The sequence below is a fragment of the Vipera berus genome, assembly GCF_964194415.1.
Source record: "Vipera berus genome assembly, chromosome: 7".
NCBI classification, from domain to species: Eukaryota; Metazoa; Chordata; class Lepidosauria; order Squamata; family Viperidae; genus Vipera; species Vipera berus.
The window spans coordinates 19649512-19672716 of NC_138209.1; the positions used below are offsets into that span (position 1 = coordinate 19649512).

Below are 23205 nucleotides of genomic sequence, written 5' to 3' on the forward strand. Positions count from 1 at the left end.
TGGCATCCGGCCCTCTCAATTCCTGGCAAATAGATGGGGAAGAAATGGAGGTAGTGACAGATTTTATTTTCCTGGGCTCCAAGATCACTGCAGATAGGGACTGCAGCCAAGAAATTAAGACGCTTGCTCCTTGGGAGGAAAGTCATGGCAAATCTAGACAGCGCACTAAAAAGCAGACATCACCCTGCCGACAAAAGTGCGTATAGTCAAGGCTATGGTCTTCCCAGTTGCAATGTATGGCTGTGAAAGTTGGGCCATAAGAAAGGCTGAGCGCCAAAGAATTGAAGCCTTTGAACTATGGTGCTGGAGAAGACTCCTGCGAGTCCCTTGGACTGCCAGGCGATCAAACCGGTCAGTCCTAGAGGAGATCAACCCTGACTGCTCTTTAGAAGGCCAGATCCTGAAGTTGAAACTCAAATACTTTGGCCACCTAAATGAGAAGGAAGGACTCATGGGAGAAGAGCCTAATGCTGGGAAAGGTTGAGGGCAAGAGAAGAAGGGGACGAGAGAGAATGAGGTGGCTGGATGGAGTCACTGAAGCAGTAGGCGTGAGCCTAAATGGACTCCAGAAGATGATAGAGGACAGGAAGGCCTGGAGGAACGTTGTCCATGGGGTTGCGATGGGTTGGACATGACTTTGCCACTAACAACAGCAACAACATATCCACCAAGAAATAGCCGGGGGGAAAAGTAGAAGAAATGGAATGGCCAAGTCAAAGCATCACTGGAAAAAATCTGCATGGAGGAATGCAAAAATATTCTCCCAGTTGATGTGAAAGATCTCTCACCTCTTGCCCAAGTAATGCACAGTAATTTATCAATTCTAGCCTAACGCTGCATGAGCAAAATAGTACCTCTGTCCTCCAGTTCCCCCTCCACTCAATATGCATGCACACCTGTTCCTTTGCTTACTTTAGTTCTCCACCAAAAGTAGCAGAACCAAAACAAGCTGTGAGAAATAAGAGAGAGCTATACCCATGTCTATTCTAGTGCAGTGGTTATGTTTCACTGTACTATAATAAATGATTCTCCTCCAAGCTTCCCCGACATTAACAGCTGAGTCTGCAGTCTTCAGGATCCTGTATGTCTCGGTCTACTGAAACAAGTCAAATAGGCTACTTTAAAGTCATATATCCATGTCAAACACCTCATAAAAGTCTTTAGACAGCAACCAAACATTCTTAGGCATGTATTTATACAATTTATTCTAGGGAATTACTAAAAAGGTCACCGGAGATTAGTTGGTGCAAAAGACAGCAAACCCTCACAGTATTATGGGAGAAATACATGATAAAAGTTGTTTCTGAAAAAGATTTATTATTCACAAAATAGAAACTGAAAGTGACTCTTATTAGTATTTTTATCTAGTGACAACTATTAATGGCTACCCCAAAAAAGGCAATTTTAAAACAGAAAACTACAGAACACGCCTGAGAGACAAAATTGGAAAGTTTCTTATTTCGCCAATTCTTTAGAGCACCAAAATAAATTTATAGGTAATACTTTCAGCACCATTTTGGTTTAGAAAGGAAGAGGTCCAATCGTTCTTGTTCTTCCAGAAAAACTCCAGCTTGTGCTGTCCAAAATATCTGATTTTATCTATTTCCCACCTTCATTGGTTTTATACATAACTCAACACAGTAAACGTACCTAATACTCCTTCCTCCTATTTTTTCACAACCCTGTGACATGGGTTGGGCTGAGAGTGACTGCCTCAGTCACACAGCTGCCTTTCACATCTAAGGCAGGACTATATGCCAGTTTCTAGTTTATTAAGATTGGAACCTTCCTGTATGATGGGGAAAATAGTGGTAACCTTCTGATAGTCAATTTAAATAGCTTTTTCAAGGTTTAAAAAAAGCATCCAAGCAGTTTTTGCATACATTTCCATTCCCCTTTGTTGCCTCCTTATTGCTTACAGAGGAAAGCCAATTGGTTTTAGAATCTAATTTTCTTACACTGTATATACCAAGCTGCATTTGAGTTAAATAAACAATAAAAATGCTGAAGGAATCACTATAACATGTAACACTTTTGTGCTAAAATCTATTATTCAAACATCACATTTTGTTTTATAAACCTCTAGTCATTTCACTTCAGTAAACTTTTTTTAAAAAGTTAAAATATGTAGAAATAGTTCAACTGCGTGGCAGAATTATTTCAACAAATTAAACAACTTTGATCAACTTTGAATACTGTTTTATTTACTGCCGATGTCTCTGTGTATATTGTGTGTGTGTGTGTGTGTGTGTGTGTGTGTGTGTGTGTGTAACGAGGGGAGAAAACATTTATTTTAAATTTCACATACAACTGAATGAGAAACAACGAAACTTAATTCTAGCTAGCTTCTCATTTTGATATTTACTTAACCTCTCCAATCATATCAAAGTTCCTTAACTTGTCTAAAACTTCCAAGCTTTTGGAATATAACTGAATTTCCTAGTGATTTTGAACTTCTGAAAACTAAGTAACTTTGAAGAAGCAGGCTTATTTTTTTCAGCATGCCATATAGCACATAGGAAATATACCTTTCTAGACATTCAACTATTTTAATATTGTCAATGAAGAATTGCAACTATTAAAACAAATCTTTCAGTGAAACTGGGGTGGAGCCTCTTCTTGTATTCATTTGCAAAACAGAAGTTGTGAAAGCATAGCTTCTTCACACCTGAGCCTTGCAGGGAGAAACATATACAGTTGCAAGAAAAAGTTATGTGAACCCTTTGGGATTACATGGAGTTTTGCATGAATTGGCCATAAAATGTGCTCTAAACGTCGTGTAAGTCACAACAATAAAAAAACACAGTCTGCTTAAAATAATACTACACAAACATTAGCTGTTGTCATGTTTTAACTGAACATAAGATGGAAACATTCACAGTGCAGGGTGGAAAAAGTATGTGAACCCCTAGCCTAATGACTTCTCCAAGAGCTAATTGGAGCCAGGAGTGAGCCAACCTTGACTCCAATCAGTGTGATGATATAGGATGTGTTGCTGACAGCTGTCCTGCCCTTTAAAAACACACACCTGTTTTGGGTTTACTGGTCTCAAGAAGCACTGTCTGATGTGAACCATGCCTCGCAGAAAAGAGCTCTCAGAAGACCTACGATCAAGAATTGCTGACTTGCATGAAGCTGGAAAGGGTTACAAAAGTATCTCCAAAAGCCTTGATATTCATGTGTCCACGGTAAGACAGACTGTCTACAAATGGAGAAAGTTTAGCACTGTTGCTACTCTCCCTAGGCGTGGTCGTCCTGTAAAAATGACTGCAAGAGCACAGCGCATAATGCTTAATGAGGTAAAGAAGAATCCTAGAGTGTCAGCTAAAGACCTACAGAAATCTCAGGCACATGCTAACATTTTTGTTGACACATCTACAATAAGGAAAACATGAAACAAGAATGGAGGACATTGGAGGACACCACGGAGGAAGCCATTGCTGTCCAAAAAAAAAATATTGCAGCACGTTTGAAGTTTGCAAAAGAGCACCTGGATGTTCCACAGCACTACTGGCAAAATATACTGTGGACAGATGAAACCAAAATTGAGTTGTTTGGGAAAAACACACAACACTATGTGTGGAGAAAAAAAAGGAACAGCACACCAACATCAAAACCTCATCCCCACTGTAAAACATGGTGGAGGGAGCATCATGGTTTGGGGCTGCTTTGCTGCCTCAGGGCCTGGATGGATTGTTGTCATTGATGGGAAAATGAATTCGTGTTTATCAGGACATTTTGCAGGAAAACGTATGACCATCTGTCCGCCAACTGAAGCTCCGCAGAGGATGGGTGATGCAACAGTACAATGACCCAAAGCATACAAGTAATTCAACAAAACAATGGCTTCAACAGAACAGAATATGCCTTCTGGAGTGGCCCAGTCAGAGTCCTGACCTCAACCCGATTGAAATGCTGTGGCATGACCTTAAGAGAGCGATTCACACCAGACATCCCAAGAATATTGTTACACTGAAAGAGTTTTGTGCAGAGGAGTGGTCTAAAATTACTCCAGATCGTTGTGCAGGTCTGATCTGCAACTACAGGAAACATTTGGTTGAGGTTATTGCTGCCAAAGGAGGGTCAACCAGTTATTAAGTCCAAAGGTTCACATACTTTTTCCACCCTGCACTGTGAATGTTTCCATCTTATGTTCAATTGAAACATGACAACAGCTAATGTTTGTGTAGTATTATTTTAGGCAGACTGTGTTTTTCTATTCTTGTGACTTACATGACGTTTAGAGTGCATTTTATGGCCAATTCATGCAAAACTCCACGTAATCCCAAAGGGTTCACATACTTTTTCTTGCAACTGTACAACGGTAACTCCTTACACTTAGACAATGTCAATAGTATAATGGGAAGCTGCTGTATAGGTTATGTTTCTGATGTTGCACCTTCATTTTCATTCTTACTGAAAAAATTACTAAGTGTGCCCATGATGTAAACTGTACTTGAATTACATCAGGAAAGTTGAAATGTAAAATAAAATTCTGTCCTGTTTCTGCACAGGAATCCAGAGGATTTAGATTAAAGTCTTCATGAAATGCAAAATTACTCTTCATCTTCTTAATCTACAATTGTAGTTGCAGTTGCATCTTGTCATATCTTGCTTTTACTAAAGAAAGATCTCAAATATTATGGAACAGAAAATTATAATTATAATCAAGAAAACATTCTACAGGAGTTTCAACTCTACAGGAGTTTCAATACATATTTCAGCCAAATGAATGTTTACTGTATTGTAATTGAAATTCTGTTGTGAAGTTCAGAATAAATCAAATATTACAAACATGAAGCAAAAAAATAAATAAACAAGAAAACATTACACTTGATATGAGTTTCAGTATAATTTCAGTCAAGTGAATGTTTACTGCATTATAATTAAATTTTATTGTGAGGTACAGAATAAAAAACAAATAGTTTCCGGCAAATATTAAATAAAAGATTAAGAAGGAAAATAAATACTGGCTTCCTTGAAAATCTAAGCTCCTTCAATGTTTTTTTTTTTGCATATTTAAATGCTATTAAATATTTTATGAGTAAATATGCAGCTTAAATTTGGTAATATAAATCTGGCGCTTGAAACCAGGAGACGAGGTATAGCATCATCCCATAAATTCCAAAGTTGAAAGCTTTCTATCTTGTGTCATGAGTAGCATTTTCACTGACATTTAGCTGCTTTCAGAGACTTCATCTTGAATAATTTTTGACTCTTGCTGCTTGCATGGGGAGGCAACGGTCACCTCGGTTGCCCCGTGTAGCAGTTTGGCCCCTTTTCGCTGTGGCAAGATAGTAAAAAAGGCTTCTTCCCAGTTCTTCTTTTCCAGATATGCCAAGATGATTTCAAATACTATGAGAAAAAGAAAACCATGTTGTTATTTTTTTAAAAAGGAAAAGAAAATGTTTGATAAGAAAATTAGATAACAAAGGAAATAAAATAAAATAAAATCTTACTTTAATTAAACTAAGTATAATTTAATCATTAAAAACTTATGTTTAATTTTGTGCAGTAACCACAAAATTATCTTATTTTGCACACAGAATTTGATTTATATATTATTAAATGGAAGTCAGCATGCAATTGTTCTTAAGTGAGAAATAACTCTATTACTTAGTTTTTCTCCCTAAATTCTGTAATGTGACAAACATTCTAAATCACACATCTATAAGTAGAATAGATTGATATTTAAAAGCAGATAAAAAACATAGTTCTAAAAGAGATATATTGCAATTAATCTAGGCAGCAAATAAGAAAAATAGACTCAGCAAAATCAATTCCATCTTTTAACATCTAACTGTACTTGTAGCTTATGTATTACGGGAATTGAGAAAAAAGGTTACTCTGGAGAGCTACTCGCAATAAGCTAATAGCTAATGGATAGCTGAGGGCAGGGTGGAAACCCTTCCACTGAACTATTTCTGTGAGTATGTAAATAAAAATAAGATAACTGCTTCACGTACACCCAAGCATTTTCCTGATTTCTACTTTGTCAGTAGAATATCTGTAGCAACAAAACTTTCCTCTGCTATATTGTACGGCTTTTCTTCCTGGTTGAAGACTACTTCTGCACCTTCTCCATCTCAATTATCTTTATTGGGATTTGAACCATTTACTAACAGTTGCATTAAACAATATGATGTAGCAATTTGTTGTTGTTAGTTGCGAAGTCATGTCCGACCCATCACGACCCCATGGACAAATTCCCCCAGGCCTTCCTGTCCTCTACCATCTTCTGGAGTCCATTTAAGCTCACGCCTACTGCTTCAGTGACTCCATCCAGCCACCTCATTCTCTGTTGTAGCAACTAGGAAAATATTATTCTTACCATGATTGACTGCCAGAACTTTCCTGCTGTTCATTTTCACAAAGTTTCCTAGGGGGAGCTGTGCATGGCTTATACCTTGTTCTTTTGCTCTTTTGTATGTAATTCCCTATAAGCAAAATAAAGAAAATGACCATTTGTTATTAAATTACATTGCCTGAGATTATTTGCACTGAATTCATTTTATGTTTGCATAGTAAAATATATGCATCACTCAGTCTTACAGCATGATTTAAAGATGTTTCATATTATAGAGCACTGATTTATACAAGATGTCAATTATTAAGCTATTATATACAGTATAATCTAAAATGCTGAGAAACCACTTTTATTTTCATGGCTTGTATACAAAGTCAACCAATTAACTGATTATGTATTCACCAAAGTAAACAGTTTCTATGAACTGAACCAATTATCAGAACTGATATGAAGAGAAACAGCTCAAAAGATTAATTAAAATACGGGCTTATTTCTTAAATTGTGCACAAATTTGTTGTGTTTATCAAATCCACCTTATGCTGTCATCTCATTTCCCCAAATATTTGACTCACATTTTCAATAATGTCCCAAAACTATCCATATTAACAAATAACAGCTGTTGAAGCTAAAGAAATGTAATTCCTAGACTGTGACTTGAAGGTATATCATCAGAAACACATAAAAACTATACAAGCTTTTTAAAGAAACAGTAAGATGATGACAAATGATAATAAACATACCAACCATTCAACACCTTGCTGTATTTCTGTTCTGCACTTCGGCAGATTTTCCTGTAAACTTATGTCTATGAATGCTATAAACAGTTTTATTAGACACTAAATTCCTTTTGCATTATTTTTAATGCTAGCAATACAATAAACATGATTGAAATAACAGAATATGCACTGGATGAAACACTAACCGCACAAGTACACTGCTGGTATGCTCTCTGTGCTACAGAGCATAGATGTATTGTGATAATATGCTATCCTGTGACCATAATAAAGACTTGATTTGTAGTGTGGCAGTATCTACAGAATTTCCATTTACATATGGGATGGGATGGAACCTCTTTCTTAGTTCCTGCTGGTGATCTTGGAGTCCAGATGACTCAGGGCTAAGTAGTCTCCTCCATATTACTTAAAGGTGCATGAAAACAGTAGAGATCATTTAGAGGTTCAGGCTGAGTTTACTGTGACTTCAGGCTTTAGCTTCAGGATAAACAGGAGGAAACCATGGCCAGAAAGCCTCTATCCAGCTCCATCTGACATGCCAGAATAACCCTACTTGAACAAAAGTGCCCTGGATGATAGGAACCCATACTCTGATTTGGTCGGTCTACTGCAATGCACCCCATGAGGTTGTGTTTGAAAGTTATCAAGAAACTACAGCTAGTACATAATGTAGTGGCTCCTAAGAGGTTTGGATAGCATCCATTTTGAACTCATACTGGTTATTGGTAGGTTTTCAGGCCCGGTTCAAAGTGCTTTGAAAGCTCTTTATAATGCTGCCCCAGGATTATCAGGCAGGTAACACAATAGAGCCCATCTTATTTTGCCCTAATCAAGAGGGCCTAAAGCTTATTAGGTGCATGGGACATGTTCTAGGCAACAGGCCTCCTCGATGGTAACCCCCCGTTTATTCTTTCCCAGAAGCGCTAATGGCCCTGACTCTGCTGGCATATTGTGAATTAATTAAAGTAGTTTAATCCTAATGAGTGGTGAACCCTTAGGTCAGTTTCAAAAACATCTATGAGATTTATTGACAGCTGTCCAGCATATAACATATAAAGGTCCAACTTATCCAATTATGTTTCATTTTTTATTTTTACCTTTGCTGTACCATAACTATGGTGCAGGGTATAAGTATAGAAAAATACTGTACATCCCAATGACTCTCACCATGAGGGATGTTGTAAGCTGTAAATCAACATGTGGGAAATCACAAATTCTCCAAACTGAAGATAAAACTACATTCATAAAAATCCCATTTCATTTTTCATTAATTTTTAGTTCATTAAGATTTTTTTAAAGTATGCATGCACAACATTATAATTAGTCATCTACCTTGTGATGATTGTGATCAACCAAGCCTCCAATAACATAGACTTTTGATTCATCTAATTCATTCAAGACATCTGGAGAATCTGAGGTAAGGTAAACAAGATCTTCCTTTTTCACCAATTCATTATAATGAGCTGATTTAATATGAATATCCTTCAAGACACAAACACAAGTCCAAATATAAATTATTTTTAAACTATTTTTTTACTATCTTGAGTATATATATATATTCTATACCTGCACTAAGAGAAATGTATGTGACTATCAGTAAAGGGTTAACAACGCAACGAAACAGTATTACAATATTATCATTTATCTGGAAAGAATATCTATTTATACACACACACACACACACATTTTGAGCACCTCGTCGACCCAAATATGGGCGAAATATTTTGCCTGTATCAGCCCAAACTAGGGCCATCCACAGGCGGCAATCGCAACTGCGACGATTGTTTCTATTAAATAAATTTGGATTGCTGACAAAGAATTAAAGGGAGACTGATATAGCCATTTTAAGTTTCTTTGCTCTCATCAGCCAGCTACACCCTTCTGAGATTCAAACCTGGGCTGCTTTGCATGTTAGGCAATTGTTTTTTCCTTTAGGCCACAGGCTCTTTCTCACTTTGTCAGCTGCATTAGGGAGGGAAGAGATGAGCGGAGGAGATATGTCTTGAGTGTTTTGAGCACCTTGTTGTCGAGGTGCATAAAGATTATAGCTAAAATGAAGAAGGCACTTATTTGCAAGTCACTCAGTGATCACAAAATACAGGTAATCCTTGACTTATGACCATAATTAAGCCCAAAATTTCTGTTGCTAAGCAAGAAGTACTTTTTGCTTCATTTTATGAAATTTCTTGCCACCATTGTTGTGAATCACTGCAGTTGTTGACTTAGTAACATGGTTGTTAAATGAATCTAATTTCCGCATTGACTCTGTCCGTCAGAGGGTCTCAAAAGATGGTGACATGACCTTGGGACACTGCAACCTCATAAATACCTGCCGGCTGCTAAGCATTTGAATTTTGATCAGATGATCATAGGGATGCTGACTTGGTCGTAAATGTGAAGAACAGTCACAAGTCACTATTTGCAGTGCCGTTGCAACTTCAAATGTTCACTAAGTGAATTGTTGTAAATCGAGGACTACCTGTATCCGTAGTTTCATTTCACCGAAGGTAAAGTTCATAGTACAGCAATCTGACAATGTTGAGACAGCTGTTAAATTCATGCATTTCTAAGAAATTGATTCAAAAAATGTTTGGCGAATATCTGTAGCTCGCGTATAGGATGAAGGTGAAGGTTTGTTCTCCAAAAACCCACAAGCTCAGAGAACAAACCTTCACCCTCATTTTTTTTAAAATATAAGAGTTAATTAAAAATTATATACTTAAATTGCTAGCACCTTCCAATTTATCCATCCCTTGTCTGTTTCATTCATGTTGTCCTTCAGCTGGCCCCCATGACTGGTCAGGTAAAACTGGGAAATAAAAATGCATGCAACATTCATTGATAATTTTTAAGATTATACAACAAATACTCTTTCCCACCATTTCATATTTTGCACATTTTAGTTCACCTCAAACAGGATAATAACTTAAGACTTGGAAGTTCAGAGGGATTTTTTGGTACACACTTTAGGTGACACTGTGGTTTTACATAAAGACCCCCAAAATGTGTGCTAAAAGTTATATATACTATAAATAAAATAAAAAGCATGGAACCATACAAACATTTTGTCAAAGGGGAAAAGAGAAATGATGTTATAGTAAATATGCTATATCTGTAAGGGATCTCCAAGAAAGAGGAGGTGAAAGTCAGTGTGAGTAGTACAAACTTCATTAAACTTTATGACTCTGTTAAACTTACTGCGTTTACTTGAAAATAGAACCGGTCTTCTATATTTTTTTGGCTCCAAAAGACACACCATGGTTTATTTTCAGGGAAACACAGTATCAGGGTGATCAGCCCGGCCAGGTGCTCCTCCTCCCTGGTGTGCGCACAAGAGGCGGCGTGCATGCGGGGGCCGACGGTGTCCGGCAGCAGCTGCAGCCTGCCAACCCCTTGGCCAGTGCATTCTGCGGCTGCACAGCCTGCGCAGTGCAGGTGAGTTGATGATCTGTCCAAGCAGTGGGTGGAGGCAGATGCGCGAGGGGGCAGGCAGGTGATCTGGATGTGCGGTGCGGCCGTAGGCAACCCGAGAGACAGTGGGACAGAGAGGGTGGTGCGTCAGGATCACCTGCCTCCCCTGTGCCTCTCCCTCCTGCCGGCGCATGAGCATTCTGCGAGCCAGGCTGCCGCACAGCGTGTCCGGATCGCCTGCCTCTCCACCTCCATACTTGGACGTACCTTTGTTGTGCAGGCTGCGGCTGCTGCTGGACACCATCGGTCCCCGCTCGCTTGCCGCCTCCTGTGCTGGCCATACCGAACTACCCCCAGGCTTATTTTTGGGGTAGGGCTTATATTAAGAACATGCTAAAAATCAGGCTAGGGCTTATTTTCTGACTGGGTCTTATTTTCTGTGAAACATGGTAGCATACATGCAATTTTATGACAACAGATTCTGGATTCTGCCATAGCACATCCCTACCAAGAATTAGTTTATAAAGTTTTTATAATTATCTTTGCATTCACTAATCTCATGCACAAAAGAAGTTATCAGGCATAACTTACGGGGGAAAAAAACCCAAGATTCTCAATGGAATGCTCTTTCCATGAAATCTGCAGTGTCTGTATGAGGTGTCATGTCATTTATGTGCCTATACGGTCTGTGCCTTGCTGCGCAGCTGCTATGTTTTATATTAAAGTTCATGCAGTGATTAAATATGGTGTTAGCCTGTTTTAGTGTATACATGGAGAAGTTTTGTCATAAAGAGGGAATAAATAACATATATATATGAAGGAAGAATGAATGGCCTGAGACAAAGCGGTGGCAGGATGCAGCGGACAGGATGCAGCTGACCTGAGAGAGAGGTTTGAAGAACAAAAGCCAATGTTTGAGTTGTTATAAGGATGTGGTGGATAGTTTGCAAACTATGACTTGCAAGCAGTAGAAAGATAGGAGGAGAGATATTTATTTATTTATTTATTTATTTTATTACATTTATATACCGCCCTTTCCCGAAGGACTCAGGGCGGTTTACAGGGTGATTAAAAACAAAAATACAAAAGTTAAAAACAGATTAAAAAAATTATATTCGTCCCTGCATAAGTAAAACCCCAGTTAAAATTAAAATTAAAACTAAAATTAAAATTCTCAGCCTGGGCCAGAGAGCTCGAAGAGCCCGGTCTTCAGGTCCCGGCGGAATGAACGGAGGTCGGGGGCAGTCCTAAGCTCCACTGGCAGCTGGTCCCAAAGGGCAGGCGCACCCACTGAGAAGGCCCTATCCCTGGGTGTCGTCCGCCGGCAATCTCTTACCGGTGGCACCCTGAGAAGACCCTCCCTGTGGGAGCGCACTGGACAAAGGGAGCTTGATGCCGGCAGCAGGTGTTCCCTCAGATATCCCGGACCCAAGCCATTTAGGGCTTTATAGGTCATCACCAGCATATTGAATATATTGAATATTGATATATTGAATGGATTGCTGTAAACTACCTTTAGGCACACTTTATATTCTTTTTCTTATCTCCAGGCATTAACCTCTTTTCCTTACCACTTCTAACTCCTTTTCTATGCGTGCATTGTTACCCAGGATATTTTGTAGCAGAAAAAAAAATACATGGCAATCAGTACTTTAAATTATTTATCTATACCATGCGTAAACTCAGTAGAGGTATGACAACTATATTCAGACACATTTGGACGTTAGTATTGTCACATTTCTAGACCAATATCTAAAAATCTTTAAATTATTTTTGTGTATGCTAAAATGCAAGTATAATAAGCATGATGTTATGTTTAAAAATCATCTTTCATATGTATTGCATAACACTAAGAAAGTCATCAAAGAAGGAGATTACTTGGATTGACATACCTGAACAGGATGAAGTGCTTTACGATTTTCTGCATAACACCTCTGAATTTGCTTGTGAAGTTTCTTGACATCCTGTATACAATACAATTTGTTTTTATACTGTCCTTCAGAGAAAGCACCACAAAATGCTTTAACCAAGAGATTCAGAAAGACGCTAAAGAGAAAGAAAGGAAGCTTTTAACCAACAGAAATTACTTCTAAAACATGTACCTGAAGAAGAAAGCATGCTAAAAGTATAGAGGTTTTCTAAGCTCTCACTTATTACTAGCTCATCACTCTAAAAATAATCCAGATGAAGCTAACAATCTGATTAAAGACAATATCTGGGCAGCAATGCTGTGTACATGAGCTTCAAAATGATAATAGTCATGCATAATTCTTTCTGGGACTTGTCTAATTTTGAATTCAATTTATTAGTAACATATTAGTAAAATGTAATGAAATTAAACAATTGAAAATGAAAAATAATTTTCCTAAAATTAAATTATACAAGCAATTTACAAAAGCGCAACACCATTTTTTCCTAAACCTATTGGGAATATTGGTAATGTTTGTCAAGTAACACTAACATATGAGAGTCAGTCTGGAGAAACGGTTAAGGCATCAGGCTAGAAAGCAGAAGACCACAGGTTCTAATTGTGCAAGGGCAAGCAATTTCCAAAAATCTTGTTAAGGCAAACTGCAAGGACTAGTCCAGGCAGTTGTGACGAGTCAATGCTGACTCAAAGGCATACACACAAAAATGTACCATATTTTTGTACCAGGTTAAATCTTACTTCTTCGGTCCTTCTACATTAATTTCTCAAGTCTCAACATTTTCCAAAAATTCATTTGAATAAATTCAGTTCAGATATTCATTTCCATCGCTAAGCAGTGCAGTCGCAAAGTACAATGTCACATGACTTCATCTCTCAGTGACAGCAATCCTAACAGTTGTTGCTACCACTGTTACGAGGTTCATGAATCATTAAATGAGAATCTCACATGACTACAGTGTGAGACTTTGTGTGAACCTCTCCCAAAGTCAATGGAGAACCTGGCAGGAAGTCTCAAGTCCTCAGTGGCTTGCAGGGAGGAGGGTAAATATTAGAGAGAGGCAAAGAGGAAGGGTACTGAAATAAGGGCTTATGGCATAGGGGTGTTGCTGCGAAGTGCAAGCCAGCTGGAGATAAGATGTTGCTGTGAGGCATGAGTGTGCATGGGCTTGGGACAGGCTGCTATAGCAAGACACGAGTGCATGTAGGCTGAGGAAGAGAGCTGCTGTGACTGCATGCAAATTGGGAAGGATGTGCTGTTGCAAGGTGCGAATGTATGGGGGGCTGGGGAGAGGTTGATGATGCAAAGCAAAAAAGTGTGTGAGCTGGAGAGAGGAGGTGGTGCTGGTGCAAGGCCCAAATGTATGTGGGTGGGGGGAGGGTGCTGCTGCAAGGCACAAGTGTGGTTGGGCAAAGGGGGAGGGTGGGGTTGAGACCTGACTTCACACTAAAGAACGTGAGTTCTGTAGCAGTTACTCAGGAAAAAAAATGGTGGGAACAATTTACAAGCTTCCCTCCCAGCTTAAAATGTCATGGTAACTTCAGTCACTGAATGTGTCATTGATAACCAAAGGTTACCTATGTCTTGGGAATCTAAAGAATAACTACAAAATCTACAGGATTGCAACGAGTTGACAATGACTTGATGACATAATCTTTCAATCAATCCAGGGGTCTTCAAACTTTGCCCTTTTATGACTTGTGGACTTCAACTCCCAGAATTCCTCAGCCAGGCACACTGGCTGAGGAATTCTGGGAGTTGAAGTCCACAAGTCATAAAAGGGCCAGGTTTGAAGCCCCCTGAATCCATCCATCCATCCATCCATCCATCCATCCATCCATCCATCCATCCATCCACTTCTTAAATATTATTTCTATTTACCTTTAACTCCATTAAATTGTCAAAACTGCAGTCTATTATAATCCGAAGTGCACTAGGAACAATATCCCTACGCATACGTTTCCTGACATTTCCTTCACTGTTTGATTCCACCTGAGATTGGCGCTCCGTTTTTCTCTTCAAGCGTTTTTCTTTACGTTTTTGCCTGAAATGTTGGAAACAAAAATATCACTATATTATTCAATGGCATAATATAAGTTTATTATATTCTTCCATATTGTTTTAAAGATAATTAAGAGATAACTGTTGATTATCTGCTAAGACACGTACTTTTAAATGTCGGATGCTGGCATATAATAGTCAAGCAGAATACATGTTTAAAGGATAATGAATAATGAGTCATGAAGAGAAAAAGAATGTTTGAAATATGGAAAGGAAGGCCAGAAGAAAACAAAAAGATTTTTAGGTATTTACTGTATATATAACCTATTATTTCATTTGTCCAATAAGATACCATTTATACAGTGTGAAATCAGATAGGTCATAAGAGTTTCCTAGAAGTCTTTCATCACGCAGGAGAGAGATTACACATTTGTTCAGTCCTCTCCAGTATAAAGGAAACAAAAAGGATGAGTTTATATAATCCTCAGGCTTAGTTCTGAACTTTTTCATGGAAGAAACTGGGTAGCAATAAAACAGCTCAGAAGTGCCTAATCACAAAATCCATCCCTTTTATAAGAAACAAACCGTACTTGCGCAAGGCTCTTTGTTCTTCCCATTGCTTCTGCTTTATTAGCTTCTTTCTTTGTCTTTTTGACATAGTTTCAATATTCTCCATCTTTTCCAATGGCAATTCTTGAATTTCTACCTTATCAACATTGCACTTCACCTGTTCTTCTGTATCAGTAACACTGGGTGTTTTAAAGTTTTCTGGTGGCATTCCTGAAGACATGAGCTTCAAAAACAACAACAACACTTTGATTATTAGAAAGCTTAATCCAAACAGAATATATATATATTAAGCTCTTGCCTAAGGCAGTTGAATATAAAACATTCTCCGCCTATCATACAAATTATGATGAAAAAATCATTTCATAATTTGTACTAAAATGCATACACACATAAAATGCCAATCAACAAGAAATAGTACAAATTCAAGACATTTGTGATTGAAATAAACAAATAGATGGCCCAAAGCTGGTACAATATTTTTGGGGGCAGGGAATTGTAATAAAAGAGAACATTCACAGATGTCAGTTATCTTACATTATCATACATTCTATTTTGCAACCATATAATAGCCATTGTATTATTTTCAGTTTAAAAATTATCTGGATTATGTCTGCATTTTATTACATTTACTAGAGGAATCAGCAATCCATTTGATTAAATATCAGTAAAGAAAATAATAGTAGAGAATTCATAAGGCTGCTAAATACAAAAGCTTTGAAATTTTATAAAACTCAATGAAATGGAAAATATCCCCAAATAAAAAAATAAAAATCTGTACACCGCCTTAGAAAAAGGTACTTAGCAGCATTCAAAAGCACAAAAGAATTGCCTCTCCTTGATGGCTACACAAGCATATAGACAACCAGGGGCAGCTTTCAAAGAGGTTGTGCAAGCCTGTGCTGCATTCTGCAAAGAATCCCTTTCAAATGCTTTGCATCAAACTGACAACAATACAGTGTAAAACATCCATATAATTTATTCCATTTTCTTGAAACAATTTAAATTGCAAGAAACCATGACTTGCACTTTTTCTCCAGCAGAGTCTTAGAGTCAAACTTGTAGGTTTAAGAAACACCAAGCTCCACCCTTCTGCATGGACAGGGAGAGGGAGAAAGAGACCTGTAGTAAAATACTACTTATGTCATTTTAACAAAAGCAACAGCAGCCTAAAAAAAGCTCACAATTTTATTTTATTTTTACTAGGAAGCCTGAAATGAAATGAAATGAACCTTTCTTGTCAAAGTACAACTATGTGTACATTGAGATTAGCTGAGCCTCCCTTTGTGCTCCCACCCCCCAACACACAGTGACAACAAACCCTCCATCTTACTACACCATCTTACTACACCATGTACACCACACACCAGCCTCCCAAGTCAATTCTGCATAAAATTCACAAAAGTTATTTCTCATTCAAAAGCCTAACAGCCCACGGATAAAAGCTGTTTTTCAGCCTGTTGGTACGGCTGGCTATACTCCTATATCTCCTACCAGATGGTAGGAGAGTAAAGAGATACCGTCCAGGGTGTGAGTCGTCCCTGAGAATTTTCCTCACTCTTCCAAGGCAGTGAGCCCTGGCGATGTCATCCAGTGGTGTCAGGGGACAGCCCACAATGTCTTGTGCTGTACTCACCACCGTCTGTATTATCATCCTATCTGCGGCTGTCAGACCAGCATACCAAACCACAATACCATACGAGAGGACGCTCTCTATAGTAGACCGGTAAAAGAGGGTCATAAGCCGTTGTTCTACCCTGTTCTTCCGCAAGACCCTGAGGAAGTGGAGTCTCTGTTGGGCCTTTCTGGCCACCTGGGTTGTATTAACTTTCCAGGTCAGATCTTCACAGAGGTAGACTCCCAGAAATTTAAAGGAGGAAACTCTCTCCACACAGTCCTCCCCGATGTAAAGTGGGGCAGGTTCCTCCTTTTTTTCTCCTGAAGTCTAGCACCATCTCTTTCGTCTTGCTGATGTTCAAGTGCAAGTTGTTGTTACTACACCATATGGATAGTTTTTGTACCTCCGCCCTGTATGCTGTCTCATACCCACCTGTAATGACACCCACCAGAGTTGTATCATCTGCGAACTTAATTATTGCAGTGGATGGGTCAGATGATACACAGTCATATGTGTATAAAGAGTACAGCTAGGGGCTAAGCACGCAACCCTGTGGCGAGCCGGTGCAAAGCTTCAGGGAGGTGGTCTTCTAATTCTCACATATTGAAGAGATGAAGTTGAGAGGACAGATGCTTTAAATCCCTTTTTTTCTTTTCAAATTATGAGTATTATCCAGTGACCTCTGCTGAAGTTTCAAGTTTTTAATGGTCAAAGTCAAAATGCCTTATGCCTTGTAAGATCCACAGAAATTAATCTGAGTTGTGAATGACAAAAAGTCTCCACTCCTATGTTGGTTATTATTGAATTAGACATGAAGGCAGGGATGGAGCCCTCAAGACTCAAATAATCAGAGACAGAAATGAAGCTAGCTGCACTGGTTCTATTATTTTAAATACTGGTTTCAAAATATGCTTTACTCTTATTACATCCCGAATATTATTCTGAAAAACAAATCATAGTAATGGTTCATAAAGTGGTATAAATTACACTGACAGAGAAAATGGAGAACTGCATGGCTAAGGAGGGAACAGAATAATTTAGTGATGCATTTGTTGGAACAAAAGTCCCAGAATTCCCAGTCACAAGTGTCAGTCCCAACAAATTTGGAAAGCACCGACTTGGAAAAGAGGACTGTCAGCCACGCCGTTTCCTTTGCGATCTATTTTTTGCTTATCATCATAGGCTGATCTCAATGCTCTTAATTCGGATTTTCCCGGCCCCGCCGTTTCCTTGGAGGAGCATAGATTACTTTGGCTCCGTTCAGTTCAAGCTTTCTCGTCCCTGACCGCACACATTTTGCCCCTGGCTTTTCCCTTCTTTTAGGTCAGGGGTAGGCAACCTCGGCTCTTTTATGACTCGTGGACTTCAACTCCCAGAATTCCTCAGTCAGCTATGCTGACTGAGGAATTCTGGGAGTTGAAGTCCACGAGTCATAAAAGAGCCGAGGTTGTCTACCCCTGTTTTAGGTCATTCGTAACAGAGGCTCAAAGCATTTCTAAAGGACTTGGTCCGAAGTGGATCGGGGAGAAGGAGCCGAGAGCCATGTACGTTATCTTTGGAACCAGGGCTGGACTACAACTCCCGTCGTGCCCCTCGCCAACATGGCTGTCAGCTAGCGCTACGCTGGGCAAAATCGGGCTCGACTGCTGAAACCTTCGGGGAGGAAGGTTGAGGAGAAACGTGACTTCCCGCCGACCAAACTAGGAGGAAGGGCTCTCTCTGTCTCTCTTACCTCGCACCCCAGCGCACGAAGCAGGAGCAATGGCCACCGCCGAAAGACCAGCAAGCCGGGCTAGACCTTCCCTCCGCAAGCGCCGCTGACGCCCAACACCGCAGTGGCCTCACTCGACGCGGACTAATGACGCAATATCACAGTCCCTTGATTTAGTAGGCGGGGTTGTAGTGGGAAAACTCCTCCCCGGCTCGCTTTTGCGTTTATAATACTGTATTTTGTCTTTTTGAGAGGCTGTTAAATCATTTTTATTTTTAAAAAAGACCATAGTGCCTTTCAAATGTATTGGCTTACAAACGTTTGTCCGCGGGAGCTGAAGAAGTATTTAGCATCTGCTAAGCTTGTAAGCCGCCCTGAGTCTTCGGAGAAGGGCGGGATATAAATGGAAATAAAATTAAAAAAAATCTGTTTCAATAATCCAAATGTGGTTTAGTGCACGTGCCTTTGATCAGACACTAATGGACAATAAATAGTTCAGCGGCTTTCAGAAGTGCCCACTGGCTTTTGAATCTGCACTTTAATGTTTTTTATTACCTAGTGTACATTACACACAATATCTTTCCCATTCAAATATTTTCAGTGAAGAGTAGCTTCATAGGTTGCAGAAGCAGATAGAAAACGAAAATTAATATAGAGTATACCTTCATAGAAGGGACGCGGTGGCTCAGTGGGTTAGGATGCTGAGCTTGTCGATCAGAAGGTTGGCAGTTTGGCAGGTCGAATCCCTAGTGCCGTCCCAGCTTCTGCCAACCTAGCAGTTCGAAGGTACGTAAAAATGCAAGTAGAAAAATAGGGACCACTATGGTGGGAAGGTAACAGCGTTCCGTGCACCTTTGGCATCTAGTCATGCCGGCCACATGACCACGGAGACGTCCTTGGACAAGCGCTGGCTCTTCGGCTTTGAAACAGAGATGAGCACTGCCCACTAGAGTTGGAAACGACTAGCACGCATGTGCGGGAAACCTTTACCTTTTATACCTTCATAGAAAATATTGCTACATAGTGAGCTGATATATGGATAAGTTTCTTAATGACTCAGCATGACACATCACTTTTTTATCTTTGGGGATTGACACATATATTACTGTAAAATATAAATTGCAATTGCCAGATTACTACAAATGGACATGACGGTTTACTGATCATTGCAATCAAAGGGATGCATCTTAAATTGGATTAATCAATGGCCTGTGGCTATACAGAGGCCTCAGTTCCCAAAAAATGTGATCTCTGGAGCTGTGACTTTTAGTGGGTGACTGATGAGAATGATAATGCTATTTATAGTAGGAAATCAACTTGGGTTTCTGCCAACGGGCAGAAATGGTTGGCAGAGGGTCACTGGGACAGAAGCAAAAGGGCAAAGAAGAGAAATGTGTGAGTGCATATTTGAAAAGGTCTATGCCAGTTTGCATGTCCATAGTGATGCGTTCCTGAAAAAAATATTACCCACACACATTATTGTAATGCATAGAGATATTCTCTTCTGCACTAGGTTTTTCTTGCTTGGCTGGAAAGTAATTGCCAAATTGTTTTGTATTGATGGTAGTACATACAGGAGAAGTTTATAAATGACATTTCCCCCACTAAGCATTCAAATGAGGCTTGTGAGAAGAGCAGAACAAGACTTTTTTTAAAAAAAATCAGATTGGTTAAAGAAACCATAATTATCTTCATTACATGATAATGGAAAGACTTTTATGACTTGGACTCTGGAAATTTATGATGGCGATAGGACTTTAACCCTGGAATGCTGGCGAGCAAGACTAAAATGAAGTGTATTGAAAGGAAATGTTCATTTAGATCAAAGAGAACAGTACCATTTGTATGAATAGCAATCCTGGAAATAGGAATATCTTTGTTCTCAAAAGGCACTTTGATGTTCCCTGAAATAATGCATTCTAATTTACCATTGAAGCAATATCTTCAGCTCAGAACTAAATTAGATGTGTCCCAGAAAATCTAAAAATGGCATTTGTTATGCCTTTGTATATAAGTTATTGGAAACAATAGAATGGAGAAAACCATTTCCCCAACCCTACCCCCTATATCATATTTTGAATTTTCTTCTCTCTATTTAATCAGTGTGAAATACATGATTGTGGACTAGAAAGGGGTTTGGCTTGAGTAATGCTGGATCAAACCAGAGGCTTTTCAACTTCAGTAGGCAGCTTTAATACATCAACATCTGCCTATCCCAGGTCCTTGGGAAAGACTCGATAAAAATGGATGGTGGATAAAAATGTCAGATCCAGTCTGAACATCTGGCTGACTGTGCAATGAACCATAATACAGCTAGTCCTTGACTTGCAACCATTTGTTTAGTGATCAAAATTACAATGGAGTTACAAAAGTGACTTATAAATGTTTTTCATACTTACGATCATTGCAGCATCCCCATGATCATGTGATTAAAATTAGGATTCTTGGCAACTTATTCATACTTATAACAGTTGCATTGTCTTGGGGTCACTGATCCCCTTTTGCAAACTTCTGACAAGCAAAGTCACTGGGGAGGCCAGATTCACTTTACTAACTTAACAATTGCAGTGATTCACTTAACAATTGTGGCAAGAAAGGTTGTAAAATGGGGCAAAACTCACTTAACAACTGTCTTGCTGAGCAATAGAAATTTAGGGCTCAGATGTGATCGTAAGTCAAGGACTACCTGTAATCCTGAATTCTTGGGAAGAAATCAGTGCCAACACCAACTAAAAAACTGGCAGCTGTGACTTCACATTGTTGTGAACCAATAACATCTGCCTATCCCAGGCCCTTGGGAAAGACTTGATAGGTGGATAAAAATGCCGATCCAGTCTAAACATCTGGCTGATTATGTGACCAACCATAATGATAAAATGCTTATGCTTCCTGACTCACAGCAACTCTGTGCAGTTATTAGAATTAAACAGAGTGTGTACTCTGACCATAATTTGGTTCCAGGAAAGCAAACAGGTGAAAACAGTTTTTCAAAGCATCTTGTTTTCTCTTAAAAATTAGGAGTAAGGGAGTGGCATAATAAAAACATTTAGGGCAAAAACATAGGAAGGACAAAGTATGTTTTGAAAGTTCTTAAAGACATAATGCCACACAGTGCAAAGATTTAAAAGATTAATTTTTCATGAAATTTATCAATCATGTCTTTTGCAATAATTCCCATTGCATTTATGAAGTTTAAAGAAAGTTGGGCAAATGTACATGTAATACACTGGCTAATATTAGTACGTCTTTTAGCATGTAGTAATGAAAGCTTAAGAAAAGAATAAAATATTTAAACACAAATTACCTCACTTTTCAATAATTAACTAGAAAGACTTTTAATGAACTTAGTACCCAAGTGTGGAATTTGGAATCTGACTCTTACTACATCTAGATAAACACCATTGTGGCAGACAGAAGACTTCTTTGTAGATTTCATTTCAATCAGAACAGTTCACTTCACAATTGCCTTACATTATTTCCAATATGATAATTTGTAGCTTATGTGAGCCAGCTATGGTTCTTCTTACTGTGCTTTTCCCATGCATCATTTCCACATATTCAGCATCAGTCAAAGGTAAGTTGCTTTAAACTTTTAGCTTGCATTCATATGTTTAAACCTTTGACTTGCATTAGCAGATGTGTATTTGCCTTTTAATGAGAGAAATGAAGGTATAATGTAGATTTTACTTATGTGGATCTTTTATATCTAGATAATTTTGAATTAATTGGGAGGTGAGGGAGATTTTGTTATATGGATTGCTTTATGAGCTATCTGTGGTTTGGAGCAAGTAAGGTCTTTCTTCTTAGGAAGACTGGATTTATGCTTTAACATTGAAACTATTCACAGGAATCTAATTGAAAAAAGGTTTAAGAAAACAGTTTTTCTAATCTGGGCCAGACCTTTTAACCAATGGAAATTATTTCTGAACAGATTTCACTGTCAGTTATTAAGGTCTTGTGTAGTCATGACCAATAGTTGACACATATTTGCTTTTCGAGGCGTCAATTATTTGTTGGTTTTTCAAAGATTGGTTGAAGGGTGCCATTATCAGAATAAAGAACTTAATTCCCACTAGTATGTACTTTGTGTGAATTAACTATATGTATATTTGCCTATGCACATTTAAACAATAATGTAAATACAATATATCTCATCAAGGTCTTCACCTGTATCCAGCAACCCTTTTCAATCTATTCTCCTCCTGATCTCTCTTCTTATATTTTTTCATATTGGGCTGAATTAATTCAAAATTATAATGCCAAGGCAGTCTTTCATTAGAGATCTGTTTGATCTGAGGTATGACAACTATGTACAACAACATAGTTGTTAAGCAAAGTGCACTGCACTATCTTCTTTAACTCTCCATGCTTTTAAGTATCTTGGAATGTCCTGTTAAAACAATGACAGATAATCCGCTTGTAAAATGTGAATGGTAAACCAGTAAACTGGCTAGATACTGGGCCTATCAATAAGAAAGAAAGGTAGCTAGTTAAATTTGGAAGGAATGGGTAGGTCAAGCCCATCAGTCTACATGATTATAAGATAAACAGCTGCATAATGTAAGAGATTAAGATAGAATGTCTAGGTCTCAAGACCTAGAATGTCTTTATAAACAGAACTATGTTCCTCTGACTTTGGAAGTAGGATATTTAGAAGGAATTAACTACAAATTTTCCAAGAGATTTAAGAATGTATGCTATGGAAAGCCAATTTATAGGACTACCTCTGTTCAGTGATCAGATTGAAAATGAACTTGGGTGATAATTTAAATAGCAGAATGGAAGAAATGATTAAATGTTTCAACCCAACTACTATATTACAATCTACCGTATGTGACAAGAGGTGATGCAGCAGGTTGTATTCCATTGGAATGCAAATACAGAAGAAATCGCCAGCAAGAAATCATTTGCTTACACTGTGCAGGGAT

The 23205-nt window shown here is 38.6% G+C and overlaps 2 protein-coding genes across 2 annotated transcripts in view; one reads left to right on the top strand and one right to left on the bottom strand.

The window, feature by feature from the left end:
• Positions 1-1297: 1297 nt before the first annotated feature.
• On the bottom strand, positions 1298-18399 carry TRMT10A (tRNA methyltransferase 10A). The gene is made up of 8 exons (XM_081332768.1): positions 18299-18399; positions 14972-15174; positions 14262-14424; positions 12345-12416; positions 9776-9850; positions 8374-8523; positions 6332-6437; positions 1298-5355 (listed from the first exon to the last, which is right to left on the bottom strand). Exons 2-8 carry the CDS (start codon positions 15169-15171, stop codon positions 5177-5179), a joined length of 945 nt encoding a protein of 314 aa, XP_081188894.1. The 5' UTR covers positions 15172-15174; positions 18299-18399; the 3' UTR covers positions 1298-5176.
• Positions 18400-21790: 3391 nt separating this feature from the next.
• MTTP (microsomal triglyceride transfer protein) overlaps positions 21791-23205 on the top strand; it is a gene marked incomplete at both ends in the record, with an annotated part of 38652 nt that continues 37237 nt past the window's right edge. Inside the window, one exon of the mRNA XM_081332229.1 lies at positions 21791-21851. Within this exon, the coding sequence (XP_081188355.1) occupies positions 21791-21851 (61 nt within the window). The remainder of the gene's footprint in view (positions 21852-23205) is intronic.